This window comes from Oreochromis niloticus, linkage group LG7 (assembly GCF_001858045.2).
Source record: "Oreochromis niloticus isolate F11D_XX linkage group LG7, O_niloticus_UMD_NMBU, whole genome shotgun sequence".
Classification (NCBI taxonomy): Eukaryota; Metazoa; Chordata; class Actinopteri; order Cichliformes; family Cichlidae; genus Oreochromis; species Oreochromis niloticus.
In genome coordinates this window covers 61,028,160-61,053,354 of record NC_031972.2, presented here as the reverse complement: position 1 = coordinate 61,053,354, position 25,195 = coordinate 61,028,160, and the positions used below count along the sequence as shown (strand labels likewise).

Sequence of the window (25,195 nt, the reverse complement as noted above, 5' to 3'; positions counted from 1 at the left end):
GCATGTGAAATTTTCTGCATTGAAATAAAACATCTGTCTATCAGTAAAAATAGGTGTAAGAACATCTATCTTGTACCATTTAGACTACCTTCATGACTCTTTAGAAACAAAACATCTGATTCAAATTTTCTCTACAGCACAACAAAATCATAAATAGTGATGTCTCAACCTGGTATTGCATGAAGAGAAAGAATCGACTGACAAAGTTTAACTTTGATGAAAAACTGTGGCAGGTTGTCCAAGGTGTTTTGAGGCTCTACCTATGTAAAAAGACTGTCAAACCTCCAGGAATGGCAAAGAAAAGTTAACCCTCCTGCTTTATTGCTGCAAAAAAGAAAGTAATTTTATGAATATTTTGGCATCTTCAGTTTAGTCTTTTTGTGTCACTTTATGTCACCTTTTGATAGATGTTTTTTCTTGTCATCAAATATTGTTCTCACATCTTCTTTCTTCAAGAAGTAATTTTCTTTGGCTAGCGTAACATTACATGAATTACATTAGGGTTAAAAACTGCAATACAGGTTCAGACAGTTGACTAAAAAAAAGCAAAGCTGAACCATGGACCCCTACAAGTTCATGCAATAGCAGCTCTTTAAGTGATTACCTTTACCCTGCTCTGTCACATTTCTACACAAGTGGGAGTGGTTTCTGTCTCATTTATGGAGGTGGTGAGACAATGCATATCCATAGTTACTATTTTACCTGTGGTTTAACTTTTGTGTGCACAAAACAGAGGTGGATACAATAGGAACAGACATCTCTCCTCTTCAGGTGAGTTCTCAAGGCTACAAACAAAGCTTCAGTAAGTAGAAAGTCTTGGAAGAAACAACATGGAATAGATACATGGTCTTTGGCAGGTGTTTATTTTCCCAAAAGCCCGAATTTCTGCACAATACATTTAAATGCTTTGTCCTTTAAAATACCTCTAGTGAAAGTCATGACTAATGAATTGAGCAAAAATATTAGTATAACTAATTCTTTTCTGTTGTTTTTCTTTCCAGGGGCCTTTTTCTCCTATTAATGGTTGAAAACTGAGAGAAGATTTTCCAACATGCAGGCTGTAAGTGACTTTCTAATTGTATTCAACATTGAGACCAGCAAAATATCTGTGACACTGTTCCTCATTTTTCTTGGTCTCCTCTACTGGTGAGTATGTCAATGATGTACTTTTTTCAAAGGAAATGAGGACATTATCTGCTAGTGCCATAGAGCACATACATTGACATTTTATAGAGCAGATAGTGCAAACGAATGCAACAATAATTCGAGACAGAATCCGGGTAAAGGTGAGCTCTATTCTTTACTGCATTTGATACAAATTCTTTTCATTCAACCTACAAACAACACATTTCAACACTTTTGCCTGTAGGTATTTAGTCCGTCCCTTCTCAGTCCTCTCACGATGTGGCATCAAACATCCAAAGCCAGTGCCTTTCTTTGGCAACTTATTCATGTTTCAGCAGGTAAGATACAGTGTAACAAAGGAAGACCAGAATTACCTTCAACATCTGCTTCATTTTGCATCAAACTGGGATGGTGTCCTTGTTCCTACTTTGTGTCATTATTAAAAGATTGTCAGTTGACTGTTACATCTACTGTAAGTTTTTAAATATTCTTTTCAGGGTTTTTTCAAACCTCTGAATGATCTTGTCAAAACATATGGTAAAGTATGTGGGTAAGTAAAAATACATCCTACAACAGCAACTACTGAAATAAGATTGTGAATATTTTGCTTATATAAACGATCTACAGTTTGAGATGATACTTTACCCATCATGTTTTGTCTGGACTTCAGGTATTATTTGGGACAGACACCAGTGATAGTGGTAGCAGACCCTGATATGCTCAGACAGGTGCTGGTGAAGGACTTCAGCAACTTCCCTAACAGAAATGTAAGGAAATTATACAAAGAAAAGATGTAACATGTGTGTTTATTCCTGATTGTCACACAAGAGTTACTGAGGGGTTATTACAGATTTTTGTGCCTGTGCTTTCTTGTCTCTCTGCAGACGTTTGTGTTTGCCAAAAAGCCTGTATCTGATTGCCTTCTCCAGTTAAGGAATGAACAGTTCAAACGAGTACGGAGTGTCCTGACCCCATCTTTCAGTGCTTCCAAGATGAAAGAAGTGAGAAAATAAAGTTCTCATTAAGTGGGATAAGATAAGATAAGATAAGATAAGATAAGATAAGATAAGATAAGATAAGATAAGATAAGATACATGACATCACATCTCATCTTCTGGTGCTTATCCGGGTTTGGGTCGTGAGTGCAACATTCTGAGACGGGAAGGCCAAATTTCTCACCCCAGTCACCTCCTCCAGCTCATCTGGTGGGGGGGGGCACCAAAACATTCCCAAGCCAGCTGAGAGATGTAGCCTTTCTATTTGAAGGAAATGCATGTCTGCCATTTGCACGTGTGACCTCATTCTTTTGGTCACTCTCCAGAGCTTATGACCATAGGTGAGAGTAGGACGTAGACCAGTAACTCGAGAGCTTCACTTTTATCCTAAGCTCTCTCTTCTCTCTTGCAAACTACTCATGAACAACATCCCAAGATACTTAAATCCCTCCACCTGGGACAGTAACTTGTCCATGACCCAGAGTGGGCACTCCACTCTTTTCCAGCTGTGAACCATGGTCTTGGATTCGGAGGTGCTTATTCTCATTCGTGCCGCTTTGTACTCACAAACCGCTCCAGTGCAAGCTGAAAGTCACCACCTAATGAAGCCAAAAAGCTAAGATGAAATCTTGAGGCCACCAAAGTGGAAACCCCACCACCACCTGGATACGTCTAGATATTCTGTCCATGAAACACCCAACACATCCAGGTTTTTGCTGCAGCCACTGCCTGAGCCGTGTTCTGCTTGGTCTATTGGCACCCATAAGCTGTTCCTGGAGTCCCACAGTCTAACCAAGCCTGATAGGATTCCTTCTTCAGCCTGATGCCTCCTTTTACCTCCGGTGTCCACCATTCAGTTTGTTTACCACCATGACAGGTACAAACCAGCTTACAGTTGCAGCTCAGTGCAGCAGCTTCAGCTATGGAGGTGCTGAACATGGTCTATTCGGACACCCTCACTACACGTTTGGGTGCACCATGTTTGTCCAGCATCCTCCCTCCCCACCTGATCCAACTCACCACCAGGTGGTGATCAGCTGGCAGTTCCTCTCTTCACCCGAGTGTCCAGAACATACAGCCACAGATCTGATGATACAATAATAAAATTGATTGAAATTTATGTTTGAACATGGTGTTCATTATAGAAAAACTGTCAAGTAACAAACCATAAGTTTGGTTTGTTACTAAGTCTAGTAACAAAACACCAGTCACGGCCCTCCAAGCCTCACTGTCGTTGCCCATATGAGACTTGAAATGTGCCAGTAGAACGCACCCCACCCAGAGACTCCAAGAAGGCCAGGTACTCAAGCTGTCATTTGGTGCATAGATGCAGACAAAAGTCAGGACATGTTCCCCATCTTGACGGCGTAGAGAACCAACCCTCTCGTCCATTGGGAAAATCTCCAATGTAAGGGCAGAAGGCGAAGGGGATAACAGGATACCCACCCCAGCCCCATGGGCTAAAGCATAGAACACCACGCACCCTCTGCACGCCTGACTCCAGGGTGGTGTCCCAGTAACCCTATGCAGCGCAGGGTAAACTGTTCCCTTGCTTTTGCACTGACAACAGTTGTCTGAATTGCCCTTCGTCTGGTTCCTCACCCAGGACCAATTTGACATGGGAGACCCTACCAGATTGCAAAAGCCTCCTGACAACATAGGATCCCAACTGACAACTGTAATTTAAGTAGCTGTGGTAGTGGTGTTTATGGAATTACATGGACCTTTCCCCCATTTTTTATGTTTATGGACCCATTATGATTCACTGAAGTGTTTATAGGACTATTTTGCATCCGTCATTATCTCCCCATTTGAGTGTAGATGGTTCTGCTCATCCACACAGCCACTGATGCCCTGATGAAGAATTTGCATGTCTGAGTCAGGACAGGCCTTTGATATCCACAGGTAAGTACATAAACAATGAGGAAAGCCTGAAAGCATTTTGTCTACTTCATTTCTACTCTAATTTTTTTGTCATTGTTCATATTTCTAAAATGTTTTACTATTTTGCAGATACTTTGGTTGCTTTACCATGGATGTTATTGCCAGTGTGGCATTTGCAACTCAGGTGGACTCACAGAATAACCCAGGTGACCCGTTTGTCCAACACGCTCAGATGGCCTTCATCAATGATTTCTTCAAGCCTGTCTTGTTACTTTTCTGTGAGTCATTATTATAACACAATTGAATTTCAGATATTCATATAGGACATTAAAAGAGAAAGTTGATCACAAAAAATTGTAAGGAAGAATTTCAGAAAGGTTAAATAGATTTAGAATATGCCAAAGAAGTGTTTAAGCATTTTTGTTGATATACCTGTGTATACATTTGGCATTTCTCTGCAGATTTGTGTGTTTCTGTCTTTAGTTGCTTTTCCCTCCATCATGGCTCCTCTGTCGAGGTTCATACCCAACAAAAGACAAGACAAGATGTCAATGGAAAATTGTACTTAGTAGTCAGTATAAGCTTTTAATGATATAAGTTTGCATATGATAGAATACTGTATGTTGACCTTTTGATGACTTAAACTGTTGTCAACTACAAGACTGTTTTATAAATTCTTTCTCACAGCGATAATAGCTGAACAAGCAGGAAGAGGAGAGCTGGACACTTTTATCTGCGCTCTCTAACAAGAAGAAGGGCTGCGTCCTTCTGAATCTCACAACACACACACATACACCTGAACCACTCTTATCTTCACTCCCTACGCACTAACATTCCTCTGCCTATGAATAGACGTATTCACTGTTGTATTGCTTTGTATATAAATAAAGACCAGAGCGGTAACAGGGCGCTGATCACAGGGCCCCCACTCTGGTGTGAGCGTTCTGTGACCGCCCTTGTATACAAGTGAAAACCACAGCGTCTGTGTGTGTTTCTACCCTTAGACTCTTAGCTGAAGAAGTGTCTTTAGAATAAATCTCTTGACACAAGATGAGTCATTTCTTCATTAACAGCATTCACAAAATCACCAAACAGAGAGAGGAGCAGCCTCCTGAGCAGGTGAATCTCAGACTTTCCTAAATCTGTGCGTGGCTTTGAAAGGGTCATTTTCCTATCTTTCTTATTTATTTCTTTTACATGTAGAGACGTAGAGACTTCCTTCAGCTGATATTAGATGCTCGAGCCACCGTAGAGAGTGTGCCATTGGAGCACTTTGACACATCCAGTGACACTGATGAGATCGGTGGCAACAACCAGGAGACCCAGCCTTCGGGCTCGGTTCAGGAAAATGACCCTCCTCCTTCACAGGAGCCGTCTGTCAGGCGTCCACAGAAAAAGATGATGACTGAGGATGAGATTGTTGGTCAGGCTTTCATCTTCCTCCTGGCAGGCTATGAAACCAGTAGCAACACTCTGGCTTTCACCTGCTACCTCTTGGCCCTCCACCCTGAATGTCAACTCAGAGTCCAGAAAGAGGTGGATGATTTCTACACTAGACATGTGAGTGTTTTACAGTTGGTTCTGATCTATTTTGATTCATGCGATTGTGGACAGTTATTGATTGTCATGCTGTTTGCTTTGTAGGACTCACCCGATTACACAAATGTCCAGGAGCTGAAGTATTTGGACATGGTTATATGTGAAGCATTACGCCTCTACCCTCCTGGATTCAGGTAAAGAAGGATGTAAATTGGGGCTACAGTGGGGTAGCTGTGGTACGCTGTGATGTAGGAAAATTTTCAGCATTGTCCCTTAATTAGCTTTTCATGGGGTATAGCCATAATGCTATCATCAGGAAAAACTCTATTCTTCTTCTTATTATTATTGTTATTATTATTATCATTATTATTATTATTATTATTACTGTTGAAAGATTAAAGATGGGTTCAACAATGCAGATGTTTTCTGACCTTTTGACGTTTGGGTTAAGCTCTGTTCACATTTGGATGCAGATGCATTAAAAATGCTTTTGTAGCTATCATTACACTTAAACTCTTCTTCTTTTAATGGAGCTATTTACAGAGAAATAGAGAGCAGGGGAGACAAGAGAAACAATGGCAACTATGACGGCAAAAAGCAATAGAGCTTGAAAGTCCAAATAAATTAAGGAAATAACAGTTTTGATAATGATGTTAAATTTATTTTCACTGTTTCCCCCCCTTTAGTTTCTCTGGTGGTGGCAGTGGTCAGGGAATTACATAATGTAATAAAGTAAATAAAGTTACAGCTCTTCTGTCGATACTGTGTGAGACCATTCTGTAACTGTGTAATTCTGAAATTCTCCCACTAAGGTTGCACGAGAAATAGACCATGACTGTGTGGTGAATGGTCAGCAACTTCCTAAAGGAGCAATACTGGAGATCCCTGCAGGCTTCCTCCATTATGACCCAGAACACTGGCCAGAGCCAGAGTTCTGTCTGAAACTAGTAAAAAGACTGACTTGTGACGCCAGTTAAATGTTGACTTATTAACATGATTTCAGCTGTATATTAACAACACATGAAATATTTTTCTGTACAGTGGTACAAATACAATTTTTAAAGTGTGGTAAACACTTTTGTGTAGTGACATTATCACATCTGCAACCCACAAATACAACCTCAATTCAAAAAGGTGGGACACAGTGTAAAATGTACACATGCATTCATTTACAAATCTTATAAACCCATAATTTATTCAAAATTGAACATTTAAACTGAGATATAGCTTGATTTTGAATTTGTTGGAAGTTGGGACATTGCAGTGTTAGTAGTTAGTAGTATCAGTTAGTAGTATCTCCTCTTTTTAACAACAGTCTGGAAACTGAAGAGACCAGTTGCTGGAGTTGGATTGAGAGTTTCGCTTTCATGCTCAGCTCTTTCTTTACCACAACGGACCGATGCAGCCTCCACATCACTTCAGCAGTGGTCCCAATATGCCTGTCAATTTCCCACTCCCTTCTTCCCTCAGAAGCAACTCGTCCCTAAAAAGAGTAGGCACTCCACCCTTTTCAGCTAAGAACCATAGCCTCCACCTTGGAGCTGTGATTCTCATTCTTGCCACTTCACACTCAGCTGGGAACCACTCCAGTGAGAGCTGGAGACAACCACCAGATGAAGCCAAGAGACCCACATCATCTGTAAAAAGCAAAGATGAGATTCAAAGGTCACCAAAATGGAAGCCTTCTGCCACATGGATATGCCTAGAAATTCTTTCCATAAAAACTATGAACAGAACTGTATCATGTAATATTTTTCATGTAGTTAAATATCTCAGTTCAAGATAACAGTAGTTTATGCCATTGTATAAAGTAGCAAGAGAAATTTGTCTCATTAAGAATGCGGTCTTTTAGTTTCCAATGCTTTTCATTCAACTTAAAAAACAACAACTTGCTGTTGATCCTCAGGTTTACCCCAGAGGCTAAGGCCAGTTGACATCCATTTGTATACCTACCATTTGGGGCTGGCCCCCGTAACTGTGTGGAAATGAGGCTCGCCCAGCTTGAAATCCAACTGGCTTTAATGCATCTGTTCCACAACTTCAACATCACTGCCTGCTCTTGGACTGAGGTAGGTTTGACTTAGAGTTGCTCAGCAAATCTCATGAATGTTCATTAACAGCCAGTCCTAAAAAAAGATGTTTATTTTATCAAGGGCACTCTTTTTTTTCAGGTTCCTCTTGAGTTGAAGTCATTAAGCACTCTTGGTCCTAAAAATGGTGTTTGTGTGAAAATTTCCAGAAGGAGCAAGTGAGATGGTCTGCTGACTTCTCTATCAAATGACTGGATCATTTTCACCAGACTGCAAAATGAGTTCAACTGTCCTAGTTCAAGTTAATCCAATATTTGGGAGATGCTTGAAAAATCGCAACATTTAAATATTTTAAATTTTTTTGTATTGATGCACATATATTAATAAACACTTTATTGCAGTTTTTATGCGCTTGTTGTTTACAACATTGAATGAATCATTTTTCACAGGAAAGTTGATCCAATGAATCACTCACTGTCTCTTTCAACCAGTGTGAGGAATTGCGACAGGCAGCCTTATGATTTCAGTCCTGATTTTGTCAGCAGAATTGCACAAATAATCAAATGGCTCCATTCCATGATATCTTGTAAAAAGATGGAGCATGGGTAAAGGAGGCACATGTTAATTTTGTCACATTAAATCACGAATGTTATTCACCTGCTTCACCTACTTTTTGTGCGAACGTTGCAAATAAATGGTTTATCCTTAAATTTTAATGGTCAGTGTACTTGATCTGACACCAGCTGAGTTACAAACCACCAAAACACACAAGAAATGAAAATCGTCTGTGTCCCAGTCTAAAGGAGAATTACGCTATATTTGCTGTGACCTGAAATGAAACCCACAGTCTGTACATGGTGATCTATCTGTACCAAATACCCAGAAACGACAGGAAAAGACTCTGTCCAATACCATCCAGAAAAAATAAATCATTGAATATTTTAAATATATTCTGTAAAAGTAACAACGTTATGTTTGCTATTATCATCTTGTGCTTAACGTAACAATGTCACAAACCGCTGTCTTCTCTGGGAAATGCAAGAAGAGCCTTTCCACTCCGGTGCAGATGGCGGCAGTAGACGACACAGCTTCCTATGGAGTGACGAGCTATTGTCAAAAAGAGGAAGACGTGACCACAATATTTACAAAACCTGGGCGAAGGACGAAGAATAGGATGTGAGGTGAGTGTGTTTCCCATATGCTGAATGTTGCAATGTTAATATTATAAAGACATAAGTAATAGAAACATGCTGGTGATATTAGTTAGATGGAAACCTCCTTTATTTCATCAGCGAGCTAACCTAGCATCACATGATGATAAATGAGTTGTGCGCCACAGGTAAGGACGGCAGGGTAGGTCAGGTTTCACTTGTTCCGTGGGTAATGGTTCCTACAGATCCATCGAAAGTATTTATATAAAAGGACTTTTACCTCGCTATATAACACTTCTGGTTTCTCTGCTGTGGTGATTCCCAATGTTTCTGTCTGTTTTTATGTCTTATAACTTTACTTCAGTTGGTAAATAAACTGTAGGCAACAAAGTTTATGAAGGTGTTATATATATATATATATATATATATATATGTATATATATTAAAGACCTGTTTTGCAAGTATTTTTTATGACTTCCTGTTTTTGTACGTACATTAGAATCAATCTAGCTCTCTTTGTTCACTTAAACCCTTTTTCTTGTTTTTCTGTGCAGGAACTTTCACCTCATTCTGATGATAGAAAAGTGAGAGATTTTCCAACATGCAGGCTGTAGGTGACTTTCTAAACGTGTTCAACATTGAGGTCAGCGGAATATCTGTGACCCTCAGCCTCTTCCTCATTTTCCTCGGTCTCCTCTACTGGTGAGTGGACAAATGTTGAGTATTTGTTTATTTATGATGGACAGTCGGACAGTTTTTGGATAATGACACATTTTAAGTCAGTTTTTCTCTGTACTCCACCTGGAATTAAAACCATATTATGTTTATTTGTGACATATTGTTCTGCTGTGAAAATACAGCAATATATTTTATATGTTACATATTATGTATATCCACAGTCACCCATTTTCATAGACTCAAAGGTAATTGGACAATTGACTGATAGGCAGGGGAGGCCTGTTCCCACATTATTTCATGGCAAACTAAGCACTTAAGAGATCTGGAGTTAACTATTAATTTTGGCCGCTGTTCACTGGAACTTTTAATATGAGATGTCAGTGAAGGAAAAGGTATCATTAGGATGAAAAATTAAAATAAACCTATCAAAGAGACTGAAAAAAACTTCAGGAGTGGCCAGATCAACAGTGATTCAAGTTAGTTGTCTGATTTCAACCCAGTAGATCATATTTTTCAGTTATTAAATACAAAACCAAAGGCAGTAATACCCCCAAACAAGCACCAACCAAGGGCAGCTACAGTAAATCCCTAGCAGAACATCTCAAGGAAGGAAATCCATCTAGTGATGGCTATGAGTTCTGGACTTAAAAACAATATTGTACATTTAAATTATGTTAGTTTGTCCAATTATTTTTTTGAGCCTCGATAAATGGAAGAGTATGTATGCAAATAGCTGTAATTCCTTAATAATGTAATACAATGCTTTTGTTAAACTCTTTGATTCACTGTGGAGGTGTACAGGAAATGCGTTATTAGAACAAAATGTATGGTCCTAAGTTAACAATATGTAGACCAAAGGACTATAAGGATGGTGTGGATAGCATTTAACTGAATGTTGTATCTGTGTTCCTTAATGTGCTTGATGTTTAATCCTTTCATTCACAACACATCATCACATTTCTGCCCTTTTGCCTGTAGGTATTCAGTCCACCCCTTCTCAGTCCTCTCACGATGTGGCATCAAACATCCAAAGCCAGTGCCTTTCTTTGGCAACTTATTCATGTTTCAGCAGGTAAGATACAGTGTAACAAAGGAAGACCAGAATTACCTTCAACATCTGCTTCATTTTGCAATAAACTGGGATGGCTTAAAGGTTGCAATCTACATCTATTGTCATTTTTTTGAAATATTCTGATGCAGTGAAGTAAAAATACAGAATCAGTAAGACTTTATTTATCCCCAAGGGGCAATTAAGAAAAACGGCATGCAGACCTCATGCTTGAACAGCACTGCAAGTAGCAACTGCGATGGCCGGGAATTGAACCCAGGTCAACTGCTTGGAAGGCAGCTATGCTCGCCACTATACCACCATCGCTGAGTAATATGCAACATTTGTTCTATTAAACTGGGATTAAGCTCCTGTTTAAACGTTTTATTTTCAGTTTTTATAGGGTTGTCAGTTGATCATTATGTTTTATAAATTGATCACTTATAAAGTCATGGCTGTGATAAGCCGATGTGCTGTTAACCTTTTCTGCGATTTCAGTTATACAAACAGTAAATAATGTGGATATTTTTAGTCTGTCTGATGTTTTTTTTTTCCACATTCTTTTCAGGGTTTTTTCAAACCTATGACTTATCTAATAAAAACACATGGTAGAGTTTGTGGGTAAGTAAAAAAAAATCAGCATCTACTGAAATTACTATTGTGGAAAAATAGCAAACTGAACATTTGCAAAGAGATCAGTACACCTGGAATTTTTTTTTTTTTATAACAGCATTGACACAGAAACTAATAATAACTCGTGCTGCTGCGTCTGCTTTCTATGTAGTTCTAGGAGTATTCCTCCCACAGAAACAGAGACACCTACTGATAAAGAATGCACAAAAATGGACTCATTACCTTGGATTTAGATTAATAGCTGTTTATCTTTTATTTCTGTGCACGCACCATTTGACCAACGTCAAGTTTGAAAAAGTAGATACAATGATGATCTGAACATTTGAATTTTTCTGCATTCTGAAATGACGCGAATACTTTACTTGGCATCAAAGGTTTTTGTTTGTTTTGGCTGGTATCTCACTCATATGGTATACATTGGCATATTTCAGGTATTATCTGGGGCGCAGACCAATTGTGATAATAGCGGATCCTGATATGCTCAGACAGTTGATGGTCAAGGACTTCAGTAGCTTCCCTAATAGAATGGTGAGGACATTAGACAGAGCGTTTAGATGCACGATGTGCGTTTAGTCATTATTTCCACACGACCTTACTTCATGGGCTGTAATGAAATTTTGTGCTTGTGGTCTTGTCTCATTTTTGCAGGCTTTTCGCTTTGCCACCAAGCCCATGACTGACTGTCTACTCATGCTGAGGAATGAACAATGGAAGCGAGTACGGAGCATCTTGACCCCATCCTTCAGTGCTGCCAAGCTGAAAGAAGTGAGACATTAACATTTCTATTACTTGGGAAAGCATTGTTACAAAATGCATTGCAAAGTATTTGAATTTTCTATTTGGTGATGTGATGACTCACTGAAGGGTTTTGGCAGGACTGGTTTGAATCTTTCATGATTTATCTTTTTGGGTATAGATGGTTCCATTCATCAACATAGCCATCGATGCCCTGATGAAGAATTTAAATGGCCACGCTGAGTCAGCACAGGCCTTTGACATCCACAAGTAAGAACAACAAAAAAAAACCAGTTGCTGAAAGAATCTTCTCGTTTATTTATTTATTTGTTTGGGTATATGTTTTCCTACAGGTGCTTTGGCTACTTTACCATGGATGTTATTGCCAGTGTGGCATTTGCAACTCAGGTGGACTCACAGAACAACCCAGATGACCCGTTTGTCCACCACGCTCAGATGTTCTTCAATTTTTCCTTCTTCAGGCCCATTTTGTTGTTTTTCAGTTAGTCATTAATATTACTTAAGTATTACTTGAATTATAGATATTTATATAGGACATTAAAAGATGAAGATGAATATATTTAGGAATATGAGAAATTGTACATAGTTTTGGATTATGCCATAGAAGTTTTTGGAATTGTAATTCATTTTAATAATTTTTAATTAATTAGAAGATTTATAGAGGAAGACAATAAGATATATTATTTATTGCATTGATCAGAAATGTTGTTTAGATTTCAACTTTACCACAGTGTTATCGGGAATTCTTAATCATTTTTTAGTGGCAAAGGTTTTTTTTTTGGTTTTGTGTTTTTTTTTTTTGAGGCATTTCATAATTACATCTGCGAATTTGTGTCTTTCTGTCTTCAGTGGCTTTTCCTTTCCTTGCCGCTCCCATGGCAAAATTTATCCCCAATGAAAGACGAGATAAGATGAATAATTTCTTCATTAACAGCATTCAGAAGATCATCAAACAGAGAGAGGCGCAGCCTCCTGAGGAGGTGACTCTCAGACATTAGTCACTCTGTGTCTAATTGCTGTAAAAGGAGCCGTCTCCCTTCATCATTAGTTTGAAATAAATATTTACCATTTTCTTTTTTTTTTCTTTTTACATGTAGAGACGTAGAGACTTCCTTCAGCTGATGTTAGATGCTCGAACCACCAAAGAGAGTGTGTCATTGGAGCACTTTGACACATCAAATGACCCCGAGGAGATCGAACACAGGAACCAGGAGACCCAGCCTTCGGGCTCGGTTCAGGAAAATGACCCTCCTCATTCACAGGAGCCGTCTGTCAGGCGTCCACAGAAAAAGATGATGACTGAGGATGAGATTGTTGGTCAGGCTTTCGTCTTCCTCCTGGCAGGCTATGAAACCAGTAGCAACACTCTGGCTTTCACCTGCTACCTCTTGGCCCTCCACCCTGAACGTCAACTCAAAGTACAGAAAGAGGTGGATGATTTCTACACTAGACATGTGAGTGTTTTGCATTGTGGTGCTTTGTTTTGTTTTGGGGTTTTTTGCTGCATGTTATTGTGGACAGTGATCGATTATATTCTTGCTACTGTTGTTGAAGGAATCACCCAATTACACAAATGTCCAGGAGCTGAAGTATTTGGACATGGTTATATGTGAAGCATTACGCCTCTACCCTCCTGGATTCAGGTAAAGAAGGATGTTAAGTGGAAACGAGGTGGCATTTTTATAGCACTTTGGAGGATAGGCCATATTTAACCATACATGTATACCATACAACATAGAGATAAAATGTACAAGTCACTGTTTCTCTTGAATATACTGCTTTGCAAGAGTAGGTTGGGCCCATTGGGGAAGGGAGAATGGTGCCATGGCCCACCAAACACTGACCGTCAGATTTAAGGTGGCTTCATTTGAAAGACGCAGATGTTAAAAAAAGAAATGATGCAGATATTTTGGTCTATTATTTGGAATCTTGCAGCTTCAGCTGTTAGAGGGATTAAATGCGTGGTAACTGTTGTTACATGTAGCCTAAAAGTAATGTAACAAGTTGCAATCCACTTAAAACTTTAGCTGTCTTTCTTTTACACTGTTGCACACGTACACACAGAAACACAGTAATTTTGGCAGGGTGCTCTAAATAATTGACCCACTGCTGATCTACTGGGTGAAAATGCTGCTGTCAGAAGTCTGAGGAGAATATCCAGGCTGCTTTGAGCTGATAGAAAGGAAAGAGTAATTCAAATAACCACTCACTACAGTTGAGGTATGCATCTCTGATTGCACAGCACATTGAATCTTGAAGCAGGTAGTTTTACAGGAGGAGAAGATATTTGAGTTGCCTCTCCTGTAACCTGAGAACAGGGCAGTGAGGCTGAAGGTCACACGGGCTCACCAAAATGACAGAAGATTAGAAAAATATTGCCTGCTCTGATCAGTTGGATATTTGGATGGTGTTGTATTTCTTGCACAGCATTAAAGCCTGCAGTCATCCTGCCTTGTATCAACAGTTCAGGCTGCATGTGTTGTAATGATGTGGGGGATATTTTCCAGGCACACTTTGGGCCCCTTATTACTAGCTGAGCATTATTTAAATGTCACTATCTGTCTGAGTATTGTTGCTTATCATCTCCATTACTTTATGTAAAAGAAAGTTTTCAGGCTCTTTGCTATCCTGTGATAAAGTAAATCGACCCCATGATTCAGTAGCTCATAGAACCAGATGTATAAGGAATCAATGTTGCTTCAGAACTTACTACAGAACAACAGACCTGAAATTGTTTGGAAATGATTTCTAACCATGCCTATATTGATGAACAGGAACAATAGCTTCTCTAAACTCATACTTTTCCTTCTTGGCACTGAGTTAACACGAACCCTTTTATATCTTTATAAAGGTCAAATTATTGATCAATCAATAAAATGCATTTGATTAACTGCACCTAGCTGCTAATTACCCTCTTAACTCAAGAAGTATGTAGTTTTTCACTGGACTGCAGAGACCTGTGAAAGATTTTTTTGACTTTAAATTAAGATAAGATAAGATGGCCTTTATTAGTCCCACAGGTGGGAAATTTGTTTTGTTACAGCAAAAGTGCAAAGTTATGTAGCAGAAATTAGAAAACACTGGAATGCAATAAAATACAATAAAATAAAATAAAATAATATATACAATAGAATAAAATAGAAATACAAATACTATATACAACTGAGTAGGAAAATACAAAAACACAACTTCGTCAGAAGAAGAATTGCACGTATAGCAGTCTTATTGCACATGTGTGGGTTTGTGTGTTTGATCAGCTGCAAAAGTCTTTGTTGTGGAGCTATATATATAAAAGCTATATATAATGATTTTCTTTTAAATATAATTTAATTGTATTACATTATTTCCATATTTTGTCCCATTAAGGTTTGCACGAGAAGTTGACCATGACTGTGTAGTGAATGGCCAGTTCCTTCCTAAAGGAATAACAGTGGAGATCCCTGCAGGCTTCCTCCATTATGACCCGGAACATTGGCCAGAGCCTGAGAAGTTCATCCCAGAGAGGTGCTTCAGTCTAATTCTAATAAATGACAAACAGAGCATATTCAGATTTAAAAATATCAACACTTGTAACTAACTTTGAAGTCAATCAAATGTTGATGTAATAACATTAATACAAGACAGATATTGACAACATAAAACTAGAATATTTGCAAATCGGCATCATAATTACCTCAGCATAATCACACCTAAGGTGTTGTTCATCCATCTGTCTGGTGAAAGTACACCATGTGCAGCGCTCAAATGACATGGCTGTGTGCCACGTCTCTGATCAAAGTCAAAGTACAGTGTACTAATTATACATTTTAATGCAGTAAAATAATCACTATTTGCCATCACAATGATCTGCTGCCTCCCAGCAGACCACAGCACAGTACACTATGCTCGCCACGACTGAGAATCTCCGTAATTTTTCTGCAGACATTGAAAGATCTTAGCCTTCACTTTCCCTTTTTGTATACAACCTCTGTGTTGACCTTTGGATATACAGTGGCTTTCAAAAGTATTCGGCCCCCTTGAACTTTTCCACATTTTGTCACATTACAGCCACAAACATGAATCAATTTGATTGGAATTCCACCTGAAAGACCAATACAAAGTGGTGTACACGTGAGAAGTGGAACGAAAATCATACATGATTCCAAACATTTTTTTACAAATAAATAACTGCAAAGTGGGGTGTGCGTAATTATTCAGCCCCCTTTGGTCTGAGTGCAGTCAGTTGCCCATAGACATTGCCTGATGAGTGCTAATGACTAAATAGAGTGCACCTGTGTGTAATCTAATGTCAGTACAAATACAGCTGCTCTGTGACGGCCTCAGAGGTTGTCTAAGAGAATATTGGGAGCAACTACAACGTGAAGTCCAAAGAACACACCAGACAGGTCAGCGATAAAGTTATTGAGAAATTTAAAGCAGGCTTAGGCTACAAAGCCTTGAACATCCCACGGAGCACTGTTCAAGCGATCATTCAGAAATGGAAGGAGTATGGCACAACTGTAAACCTACCAAGACAAGGCCGTCCACCTAAACTCACAGGCCGAACAAGGAGAGCTCTGATCAGAAATGCAGCCAAGAGGCCCATGGTGACTCTGGACGAGCTGCAGAGATCTACAGCTCAGGTGGGGGAATCTGTCCATAGGACAACTATTAGTCGTGCACTGCACAAAGTTGGCCTTTATGGAAGAGTGGCAAGAAGAAAGCCATTGTTAACAGAAAACCATAAGAAGTCCCGTTTGCAGTTTGCCACAAGCCATGTGGGGGACACAGCAAACATGTGGAAGAAGGTGCTCTGGTCAGATGAGACCAAAATGGAACTTTTTGGCCAAAATGCAAAACGCTATGTGTGGCGGAAAACTAACACTGCACATCACTCTGAACACGCCATCCCCACTGTCAAATATGGTGGTGGCAGCATCATGCTCTGGGGGTGCTTCTCTTCAGCAGGGACAGGGAAGCTGGTCAGAGTTGATGGAAAGATGGATGGAGCCAAATACAGGGCAATCTTGGAAGAAAACCTCTTGGAGTCTGCAAAAGACTTGAGACTGGGGCGGAGGTTCACCTTCCAGCAGGACAACGACCCTAAACATAAAGCCAGGGCAACAATGGAATGGTTTAAAACAAAACATATCCATGTGTTAGAATGGCCCAGTCAAAGTCCAGATCTAAATCCAATCCAGAATCTGTGGCAAGATCTGAAAACTGCTGTTCACAAACACTGTCCATCTAATCTGACTGAGCTGGAGCTGTTTTGCAAAGAAGAATGGGCAAGAATTTCAGTCTCTAGATGTGCAAAGCTGGTAGAGACATACCCTAAAAGACTGGCAGCTGTAATTGCAGCAAAAGGTGGTTCTACAAAGTATTGACTCAGGGGGCTGAATAATTACGCACACCCCACTTTCAGTTATTTATTTGTAAAAAATGTTTGGAATCATGTATGATTTTCGTTCCACTTCTCACGTGTACACCACTTTGTATTGGTCTTTCACCTGGAATTCCAATCAAATTGATTCATGTTTGTGGCTGTAATGTGACAAAATGTGGGAAAGTTCAAGGGGGCCGAATACTTTTGCAAGCCACTGTATTAGAAAGATCCTTTTTAGTCACCATGGGCAACCGTTCATTATCCTTGTGGTGAACCACAAGGTTTAATTTCATGTCCCAGTTTATTTTCTGATGATTAAGTAGCATTAAAGAAAACACACAATATCTCTTCATGCTATGACTATAACACACAGATATACCTTTCTATAAGACTGTGTGCCTCTTAAAGGCCAGCTGCTGTTTTAAACAGTTTAAAAATAAACCTTAAGCCTGTTGCCAGTAACCTAGTTGTTCAGTTTGACTCTGTCCTTTGAGTTTTGAGCTTCACGTTGAAAAAGATGCCTGGTCTTGCTTTTTCCAAATTAAAATTATCTCTAAAATGAAACACATAACTGACAGAATGATTTTGTATTGGCACTGCCTTTAATTCTCCCCCAAAGCAATCTAACCTGTGGATTATCCCCAGGTTTACACCAGAGGCCAAGGCCAGTCGACATCCATTCGTATACCTACCGTTTGGGGCCGGCCCTCGTAACTGTGTGGGAATGAGGCTCGCCCAGCTTGAAATCAAAATGGCTTTAGTGCGCCTGTTCCACAGCTTCAGCATTGTGGCCTGCTCTGAGACCAAGGTATTCATTTATTATTTTGTACTAAAATGTGTATGTAATGTAAATATTTGGACAGTCAGTATAATAATGACCATAGAGGAGATGACTGGACATTAGAAAGTGCCGTAACTTTCAAACAATTCACTTATAATTTGTCAGCTGCCTTCATATTTGCTGTGATGTTTACATACATATGTAAAGATGCACTTCTTTTGTCTTTAGGTTCCTCTGGAGTTGAAGTCATCAAGCACTCTTGGACCTAAAAATGGCATTTTTGTGAAAATCACAAGAAGGGACCAAAGAGATGGTCCATTCAGTTCTCCATCAGATGATTAGAGACTAACCTGAGGGTCGGGGTCTTAATGTATCATACCTTTCCTTTGATTTACAGCAAAATATTTCCATAGTTACTGACATTCTGCATACCTCAATGATTCAGCCCACACAGTGATCTGAAAAGTCGATGATAATGATAATATTGCCGCTGTAATGATAAAGACAGTGGCACAAAAGTGCTGTTGATCCAAGTGCTCTTTACCGGTCTCTCTCTTTTGGATACAGTTTAGTTCTTTTTGAACTCCCTGCTGATGGGTGCACCATGCGGGTTATTCATTTGTGAGTGTGCTACAACACAACTCTGAATGGCACTTCTCACAGTCACATATTTCCACTTTAAGTGAGTTGAATTTACAAAAGAATGACATATTTTTGGCAAAAAAGTTGTTTTTTGTTACTGATACACTGAAATCTTTGATGGAGCATGAAGTGGTCGTAACTCTGTACCACCAAAGCTGCTATTTGAGGGTGAAGTAAGTGGTTTTATAATAGGAAAGAAAATCTTTGTTGTTTTGTTCCTGATGACCCTTGTCACTGTTACATGTTACAATATTACATGTCTCAGGATGTGAAACACTCACTGCACTTTAAGTCTGTGGGACAAAACATTAGAATCCTTTAATTACCTGTGTTGATGAACTCGTTCATTGTTGTTATTGCACCTTATTGGAACATCACAGTTTCCTATACTCATATCCAATCTGTCAATTTTGATTTTTGGCCATTACTTGAGAAACTGCAGTGCTGAAATGTTATTAGGCCTCAATATAAATGATCTAAAAGTGTTTTATTGATGATTCATTCAAATCTTTCTAAGAAACAAAAGGATCTGTTTAATTGATTTACATATAAAATGGGTGAAATGCAGCTTGTTGTTGATGCACATATATAAATAAAGTGGTAACATTGCTCCTTTTTTCAGTTTTGCAATGTGTTTATTTTGCAATAAAACAAACAATCCAATCTTATCTTAACACCAGATCATCTGTTGTCCTTGCTAAGGCTTGCACTGATGTACTTTGCTAAGCGTTTCTGCCTAAGGATATACTTCAAGCATGAAAGCAGAAATTTTGTGAGGAAAAGTTTCAAGTGCAAAATAAGGATTTTCTGATACATTTCAAGAAAAACCATTAGAATGATTTCAAGTTAAGTCCCTTATCAAGATAATAGTATAATACTGAAAATACTGCATACTGTAATCTAATAGTTTGGTAGTTTTATAGTAACCTTTCTCACTCTCAACTTCTGATACATTATGATTAAAAGATTTCGAAGATTTGTAGAAATCGCCACAATTTCACAAGGCCGATGACTGTGACTTATTGAACTGCAATCAGAAAGTATCATGCAGGCAGCCTGGGCTTTTTTTAAATAATATTTGCTGTAAAATTCCTAAATAATTGTCATCTTTTAGGAATGATTTAAATTTTCTTAAGCCCAAAATAGTTGAGGAGTTGCTGTAATGCGAAGCGCACATGTTAAATATAGCAGAGCTGATTTTTCTCTCTGTGGTCAGACGACAGTGCTTTGTGTTTCTGAGACACACCAAATATTTATAAAACTGTTCTTATTTTCTTTCAGAAACTGGTTGAATTTTGTCTCTAGCACAAACGGTAACAGAGTTGAAAAAACTTACATGACACTGCATTTAAAACGGACATGAGAAATCCCTGTCACTGTCACTGAGCATGTCACAGGAATAAGAAGGTACATTTAAAATTAAAGGCTATTTATACATATAAGCTCTGAATAATCAAAATGTAAAATGAAAACCTGTGGAGTGTTCATTAGTTGCATTTTTTAAACATTTTGTCATTATCTGTGTTAACTATTAAATTATTTTAATCATTTTTCTACATTTGCAAAATTCTAAACTTTCAAATCCACCACGGAACTAAAGAACATCCCATCCACAGAGTTTCACTAGTCTGAAAAAGGAAAGGCAAAATTGCGACTTATGAGTAGTTGATAATGTATTCTGGGTAAATCTGCTGTTTTTCAAAGACAACATAAATGCTGGGGTTGTCCTCAGAGTCAACGCAACTGTCGTAGAGAGTTCTTCCGTCTGATTTTAGCGGTGGGCGAACGTACGTGCTTCTCCCCTTGGTGTATTCGCCTACCAGGACCAGGGCAACAAACATAATCTTCTTTGGAGTTGCTCTGACACTGGCATATCTGTCAGAGTAAGATGCATCTCTGGCAAAGTAGCTCCCTAAAAATAAAAAAGTGTTACTGTTAATATAGTCCAAAGAAAAAAAATGCTAGTGATTTAGTACTCAAGAGTTTTCTGGTGTTCATTTTGAGGAAGATGCATTCCTTTTATGGCTTTCCGGTATCAAATTTTAGCTACAATGTGTCCATTACACTACAAAAAGTGATGAAAAGATTGCTTTGCTGTACCTTTGCCATAGGCTGTGCCATGGACCCCACACATCCTCCAGTCAAAGTTTTGCTCACAGATGGCCTCTATCAGAGACTCATCAGTCCCGTGGAACAAATACATCATTGAGGGCTCTCCTCCGTTCCTCCCCTTCATCTGCTCTTTCTGCCTGAACACAGTGTATGCCATTTAAGTGGAAACATCCTTCTTGCAAAGATTTATGTGTAAAACCTTTCTGTCTGCATCCAGCTGCTTAATTTAAGATAAAGACTTGATATGAGGGGGGAAAAAACTAATAACCCCATCAGATAGCTAGTGAAGATTCAGCTACTTGCTGTGCCTGGCCAGTACTTAGTCCAACGCCTGCAAAACAGTTCGTTTGTTTTTTTTGTTTTTTTTATTTTATTTTTTAACAGTAACAAGTTGTGTTGTGTTGCTGCTAAGCTAAGCTACACTGTGTAGAGTAGATTCACTATTTTATCACCTGGTTCCTCCAAAAGTTCAAATCATTTCTTTAAAAAAGCCAAAAATCTCTGTCAGTAATTTACCACTGGAAGACTCTCCAGAGAGACGGGTTCTGGATCCTTTGGATGCTTTTAATTTTTTTCACCGGCATTGTGCGTCTAAATAAAGACTCAATCAGATTGTAATCTGGTGCAGATTGGGAGAGATGTATTAGCTGAAAGACAAGAATAAAGTGCAAATATACAAGTCAACAATAAAAGTAGAAATATGGGTTTAGTGTTTAGTAATACTGAGCACAGGGTTGGGTGGTTGTTTTTTTTAATAGAAGAATGATACCTTGTATCCAAACTCGGGTATGGCATTTTTGTCCCAGTGTGAAGGTACGCTTTCAGCTGTGGAGGAGCTGCAGCTCTTTGATGACGTACTACAGAGAAGACATGCAGTATTCATTTTGTTGGTGAACTCACTTAAGCCAGCAACCAACCAAAACCAGAAATATTTGAATAGCCTGAATCAATGTGCACAAGTGGAAGTCAAAATACCTCTTCAGCTTGTCCTCCACGTCATGAGCAGACACAAAGCGAGGCCTCCTCCTGACGTCTCGCTTGGTTTTGAATTTTATATTCTGCTGATACATCGCCTGGTTTCCTGTCGCATCTTTGAAATGGAGAATATATTGCTGTTTGCCAGCACTGAACGGAATCTCTGTATCTCTGTCTTCAAGGTATACATTCTCCAGGGTTTCAGAAGTCACTGATGATTCCTCATCACCCTAAAGAGAACACAACAAGCAATCCACCAAAGTTTAGATTCCAAACATGCCAGTGATTAAATTACTTGGCATATCTAACTATAACACATCTGTTCCCTCAGAAAAGTTCTGTTAAGGGTGGCAAGATCTTCAGACTCAGTGAAAGAATCAAAATGATAAGTCACCTTTCCATATTCCAACCATTTCCCACCATCGTCCTTCCAGTACCAGACCCACTGTGTAGTGAGAATGAAGTGAGGGGGCTTCGAGACAGAGGAGGCAGTGGACAGGCGACGAACTGGAGAGTTTCCATATCTCATGGTCCTGAAGTCCACCGACTGCTCAACAGGGGATGAAGAGCTAAGAGGGACGTAAATTCCATCAAAATTAATGGAAATCTATAGACCTGAGCTCATGTGAATAACAGTAATATGCGTTTAATCTTTTACTGCAGATGCACCACAAACTGTGTGCACTGTACATCTCTGTGTTCGGTTTCTTCATGTACCTTTGAAGAGACAGAAATCTGAAAAGCCCTAAGCTGGACGAAGGTTGTTCCATGCAGCTCGTCTCTTTTGCTGGGTCACAGTATGCCTTTTCAATTTCCTCCATAGTGGGCAAGTCCTTCCAGGTTACACCATCAGTGTCTAAAACCTGCCATCTGTAGGGCAGATGCCAATGGACACGCGCACACTTGTCTATGAAAAAGACACACCAGGCATTCATTTATTAGGCGGTACACATATGGACATAGACCTATACGTGTTGAGATGTTACTGTATTGTAGATATGAAAGGCAGCTTCCATCATCATGATCATTACCTTTGAACCCGCAATGTCTGCGAATGAAATAGAGGCAGATTTCATTTGTGTCAGCATTGCTCGGTGGCTTAGATGGACAAACAGAACTGGTTGGGGATCCAGGATTGCTGTGCGAAGACTGCTGGGAAGGCTGCTGAGGCTGCTGAGTTGAGGTTCTTACCTCTGTTAGCACTAGAGAAGAGACACATTTTTATTGTGTAGATTACTGGTCTTGTTGGTTGACAAAAATCTGTGCAAGACATGTTTTTATAAAATCTGCTTTACCAGTGACACCAGTAGCCTGCCTCTCCTGTTGACCCATGATGATAAATTTATTTCTGTAGATCTTGTGAAGGTTTTCAATATTCTCACGACTGAATCCTCGGAAGGGCTTCATCGCATGTCCATCGAGGCCATGCTTTCTTTTGCACGAAGAGCCAAATTTGCAGTCACCCTGGAAAAAATGCTGGCAGACATGGAGCTTTGTGCACGAGGTGGTGAATTTACATGAGCCGTGCTGACCATTGCCCTTGTTGTAATGTGAGCATATCTAAAAGGAATCATAAAGGAAGATGAAGTTCACATATTTTCAACAGAAGAACAAGACAATCTCCACAATTGCCTCCAAGTGCAAACCGCTAAAACATACCTCAGGAAGCAGATAAGGATCATTCTGCAGTAACAGCTGGAACAGCTGTTTCTCTGTGAAATCATGAAGATTGTACTTCTTCAAAAGCTCAGCATTGTATGGAAATGCCACACTGTGTGGATTCTTACACTTCCCTCTGTAAATGACAACATGCCATCCAATTAAAATATTCTGTTTTACTTATAATATTTTTCAATATTATTGCTTTTGAGTTTAGTGTCTGAGCCAACATATCTATAATTTTACATAGTCAAAAAGCTAATTTAAAGATGTATGCAGTGGTGCTAGTTCAAGTCATTATGCAAATGGACTGTTTATAAGGTAGGGGAAATCTGCATTCAGCTGAGACTACAGAAGTCACTTGGATGAGTTTAACGTTTCTCCCACTAAAAACGCCGTATCCAGATGAAGGCATGACCTTCAGCGTGAGCAGTAGGCTCTCTTTATCATTTATTTACATTATGGGTGTGTTGTATTTGGAAAAAAAAATGATCAAAGTCCTCTAATTGGACTTTGACTAACTGTCAAATTGCTGCCGTCTTCTGGTCAAAATGCTGCACTACAATCGTGCAAAAATTAGGAAAAAAATGGAGTGACCCAAATTCGTAAAATTCATAATGAATGTGAGGAGCGCAGTCCCCATCAGGCCAAGCTAAAGTCACATTTAACAATTTTGATTACGGTGATCTCCACAATGTTTCATGAAATTCAGCTCGGTTTTTATGTAAAGTCAAAACGAGAGTTCTTATAAGGTCATGGTGCTTATTCCATCATCATTCACTATTTACACTGAGTATTAAAAGCACTTTTCCCCTGTGGGGTTTTAGTTACACCTGTGTTCAGACTGAAGATTAACTGCTCTGGGAATGAGGTCACTATAAAGCACCAATAAGATGACGATACGTTGCAACCATAGGCGATGACTAATAGTAGGAAAACAAACCTGAATCATTTGCTGGGCTTTAAAGTTTAAACCCACGCAAAGCCCTTTTGCGCTCTGCATAGTTTGTTGAAAAACCCCATCGTGAATGATTGAGCACCTTTTTGCTCATTTATGGCGGTGATAACTATCACCAAGTCTTTTTTATGACAGGAAAGCTTTCTAAAAAAAAAAAAAAAAAAAAAAAAAAAAAAAAAAAGTAGGTTACTTACCCGAACGTGCACTCCCCGCAAACATAATACTTGCACAGGTGTAACCCATCGCACTGCGGACACTCTCCAGCTTTTTTCTGACAGAGCCGCAGATTGGTTTTAGCCACTACCAGACTATCCGGGCTGATTATTTTACTTCCCGTCTTTCTGCTTTCTTTAATGGCTATTTTACCATCGTCAAAGAGCACATTGCGCAGGACCGAATCCGCAACCGTGAATTTCTGTGCGAGCTGATCTTCTAATTTCCCGAATTCCAAACACCCCTGGTTGTCGCACAGGGTCTTGATAATGAATTTAGACAGAGTCGATGTCATTCTGCAATGACATTCGTTCCTTTAGCCAAGAATTCCAAAGTAGCCTAGTTATAGCTCTGACCGAAATCTCCGGCTACGCTCGGTTACTGGGAAATGAAACTGAAACTTAAACATGGTTGCCCTGCCCAGAAGGAAAGTTATCGCTATAAGTTTTTTTTAAATACAAAAATAAATAGATATTGTCACGAGGGCGAAATTGCGTAGCATATAAAATCTGAAAATAAAGTGAATTTTATCTTAAATTAGTACACTCTCAGAAATAGAGGTACGAGAGAAGAACATTTTTGTACCTATAGGTACATTTTTTGTAAATGTTCCCTTAAAAGTACAATACTGGTCTTTAAAAGTCCAGAAAT

The 25,195-nt window shown here is 39.2% G+C and overlaps 3 protein-coding genes and 1 non-coding gene across 5 annotated transcripts; 2 read left to right on the top strand and 2 right to left on the bottom strand.

Annotated features, from left to right (window-relative positions):
• The first annotated feature begins 4 nt into the window (after positions 1-4).
• Positions 5-7,978, top strand: LOC102078896 (thromboxane-A synthase). The gene is given in 14 exon segments (XM_025908754.1): positions 5-1,146; positions 1,370-1,463; positions 1,623-1,675; positions 1,796-1,892; positions 2,010-2,126; positions 3,942-3,991; positions 3,993-4,025; positions 4,134-4,282; positions 4,488-4,549; positions 5,055-5,123; positions 5,208-5,564; positions 5,649-5,739; positions 6,357-7,612; positions 7,715-7,978. Coding segments are annotated over 13 exon segments (1,431 nt in total). The 5' UTR covers positions 5-1,051; the 3' UTR covers positions 6,521-7,612; positions 7,715-7,978.
• Positions 7,979-8,578: 600 nt separating this feature from the next.
• On the top strand, positions 8,579-18,999 carry LOC100695569 (thromboxane-A synthase). Of its 2 annotated transcripts, XM_019361886.2 has the most exons (14): positions 8,579-8,754; positions 9,279-9,426; positions 10,381-10,474; positions 11,019-11,071; positions 11,515-11,611; positions 11,732-11,848; positions 12,000-12,088; positions 12,172-12,320; positions 12,689-12,819; positions 12,937-13,293; positions 13,394-13,482; positions 15,206-15,343; positions 17,850-18,012; positions 18,214-18,999. In XM_019361886.2, exons 2-14 carry the CDS (start codon positions 9,326-9,328, stop codon positions 18,325-18,327), a joined length of 1,692 nt encoding a protein of 563 aa, XP_019217431.1. In that variant the 5' UTR covers positions 8,579-8,754; positions 9,279-9,325; the 3' UTR covers positions 18,328-18,999. The 2 variants fall into 2 exon arrangements, with proteins under 2 accessions (XP_019217431.1, XP_019217432.1); XM_019361887.2 differs by lacking the exons at positions 8,579-8,754; positions 11,019-11,071 and having other exon boundaries at positions 9,387-9,426.
• On the bottom strand, positions 10,706-10,777 carry trnag-ucc (transfer RNA glycine (anticodon UCC)). Its single transcript has one exon. It is a non-coding gene; the product is annotated as a tRNA-Gly (tRNA).
• Positions 18,505-24,948, bottom strand: parp12a (poly (ADP-ribose) polymerase family, member 12a). Its single transcript, XM_005471091.4, has 11 exons — positions 24,526-24,948; positions 23,374-23,509; positions 23,010-23,274; positions 22,746-22,916; positions 22,432-22,621; positions 22,109-22,283; positions 21,715-21,944; positions 21,509-21,596; positions 21,256-21,386; positions 20,728-20,876; positions 18,505-20,539 (listed from the first exon to the last, which is right to left on the bottom strand). The coding sequence occupies exons 1-11, from the start codon at positions 24,837-24,839 to the stop codon at positions 20,283-20,285; spliced, it is 2,106 nt and encodes a 701-aa protein (XP_005471148.1). The 5' UTR covers positions 24,840-24,948; the 3' UTR covers positions 18,505-20,282.
• Positions 24,949-25,195: the final 247 nt, after the last annotated feature.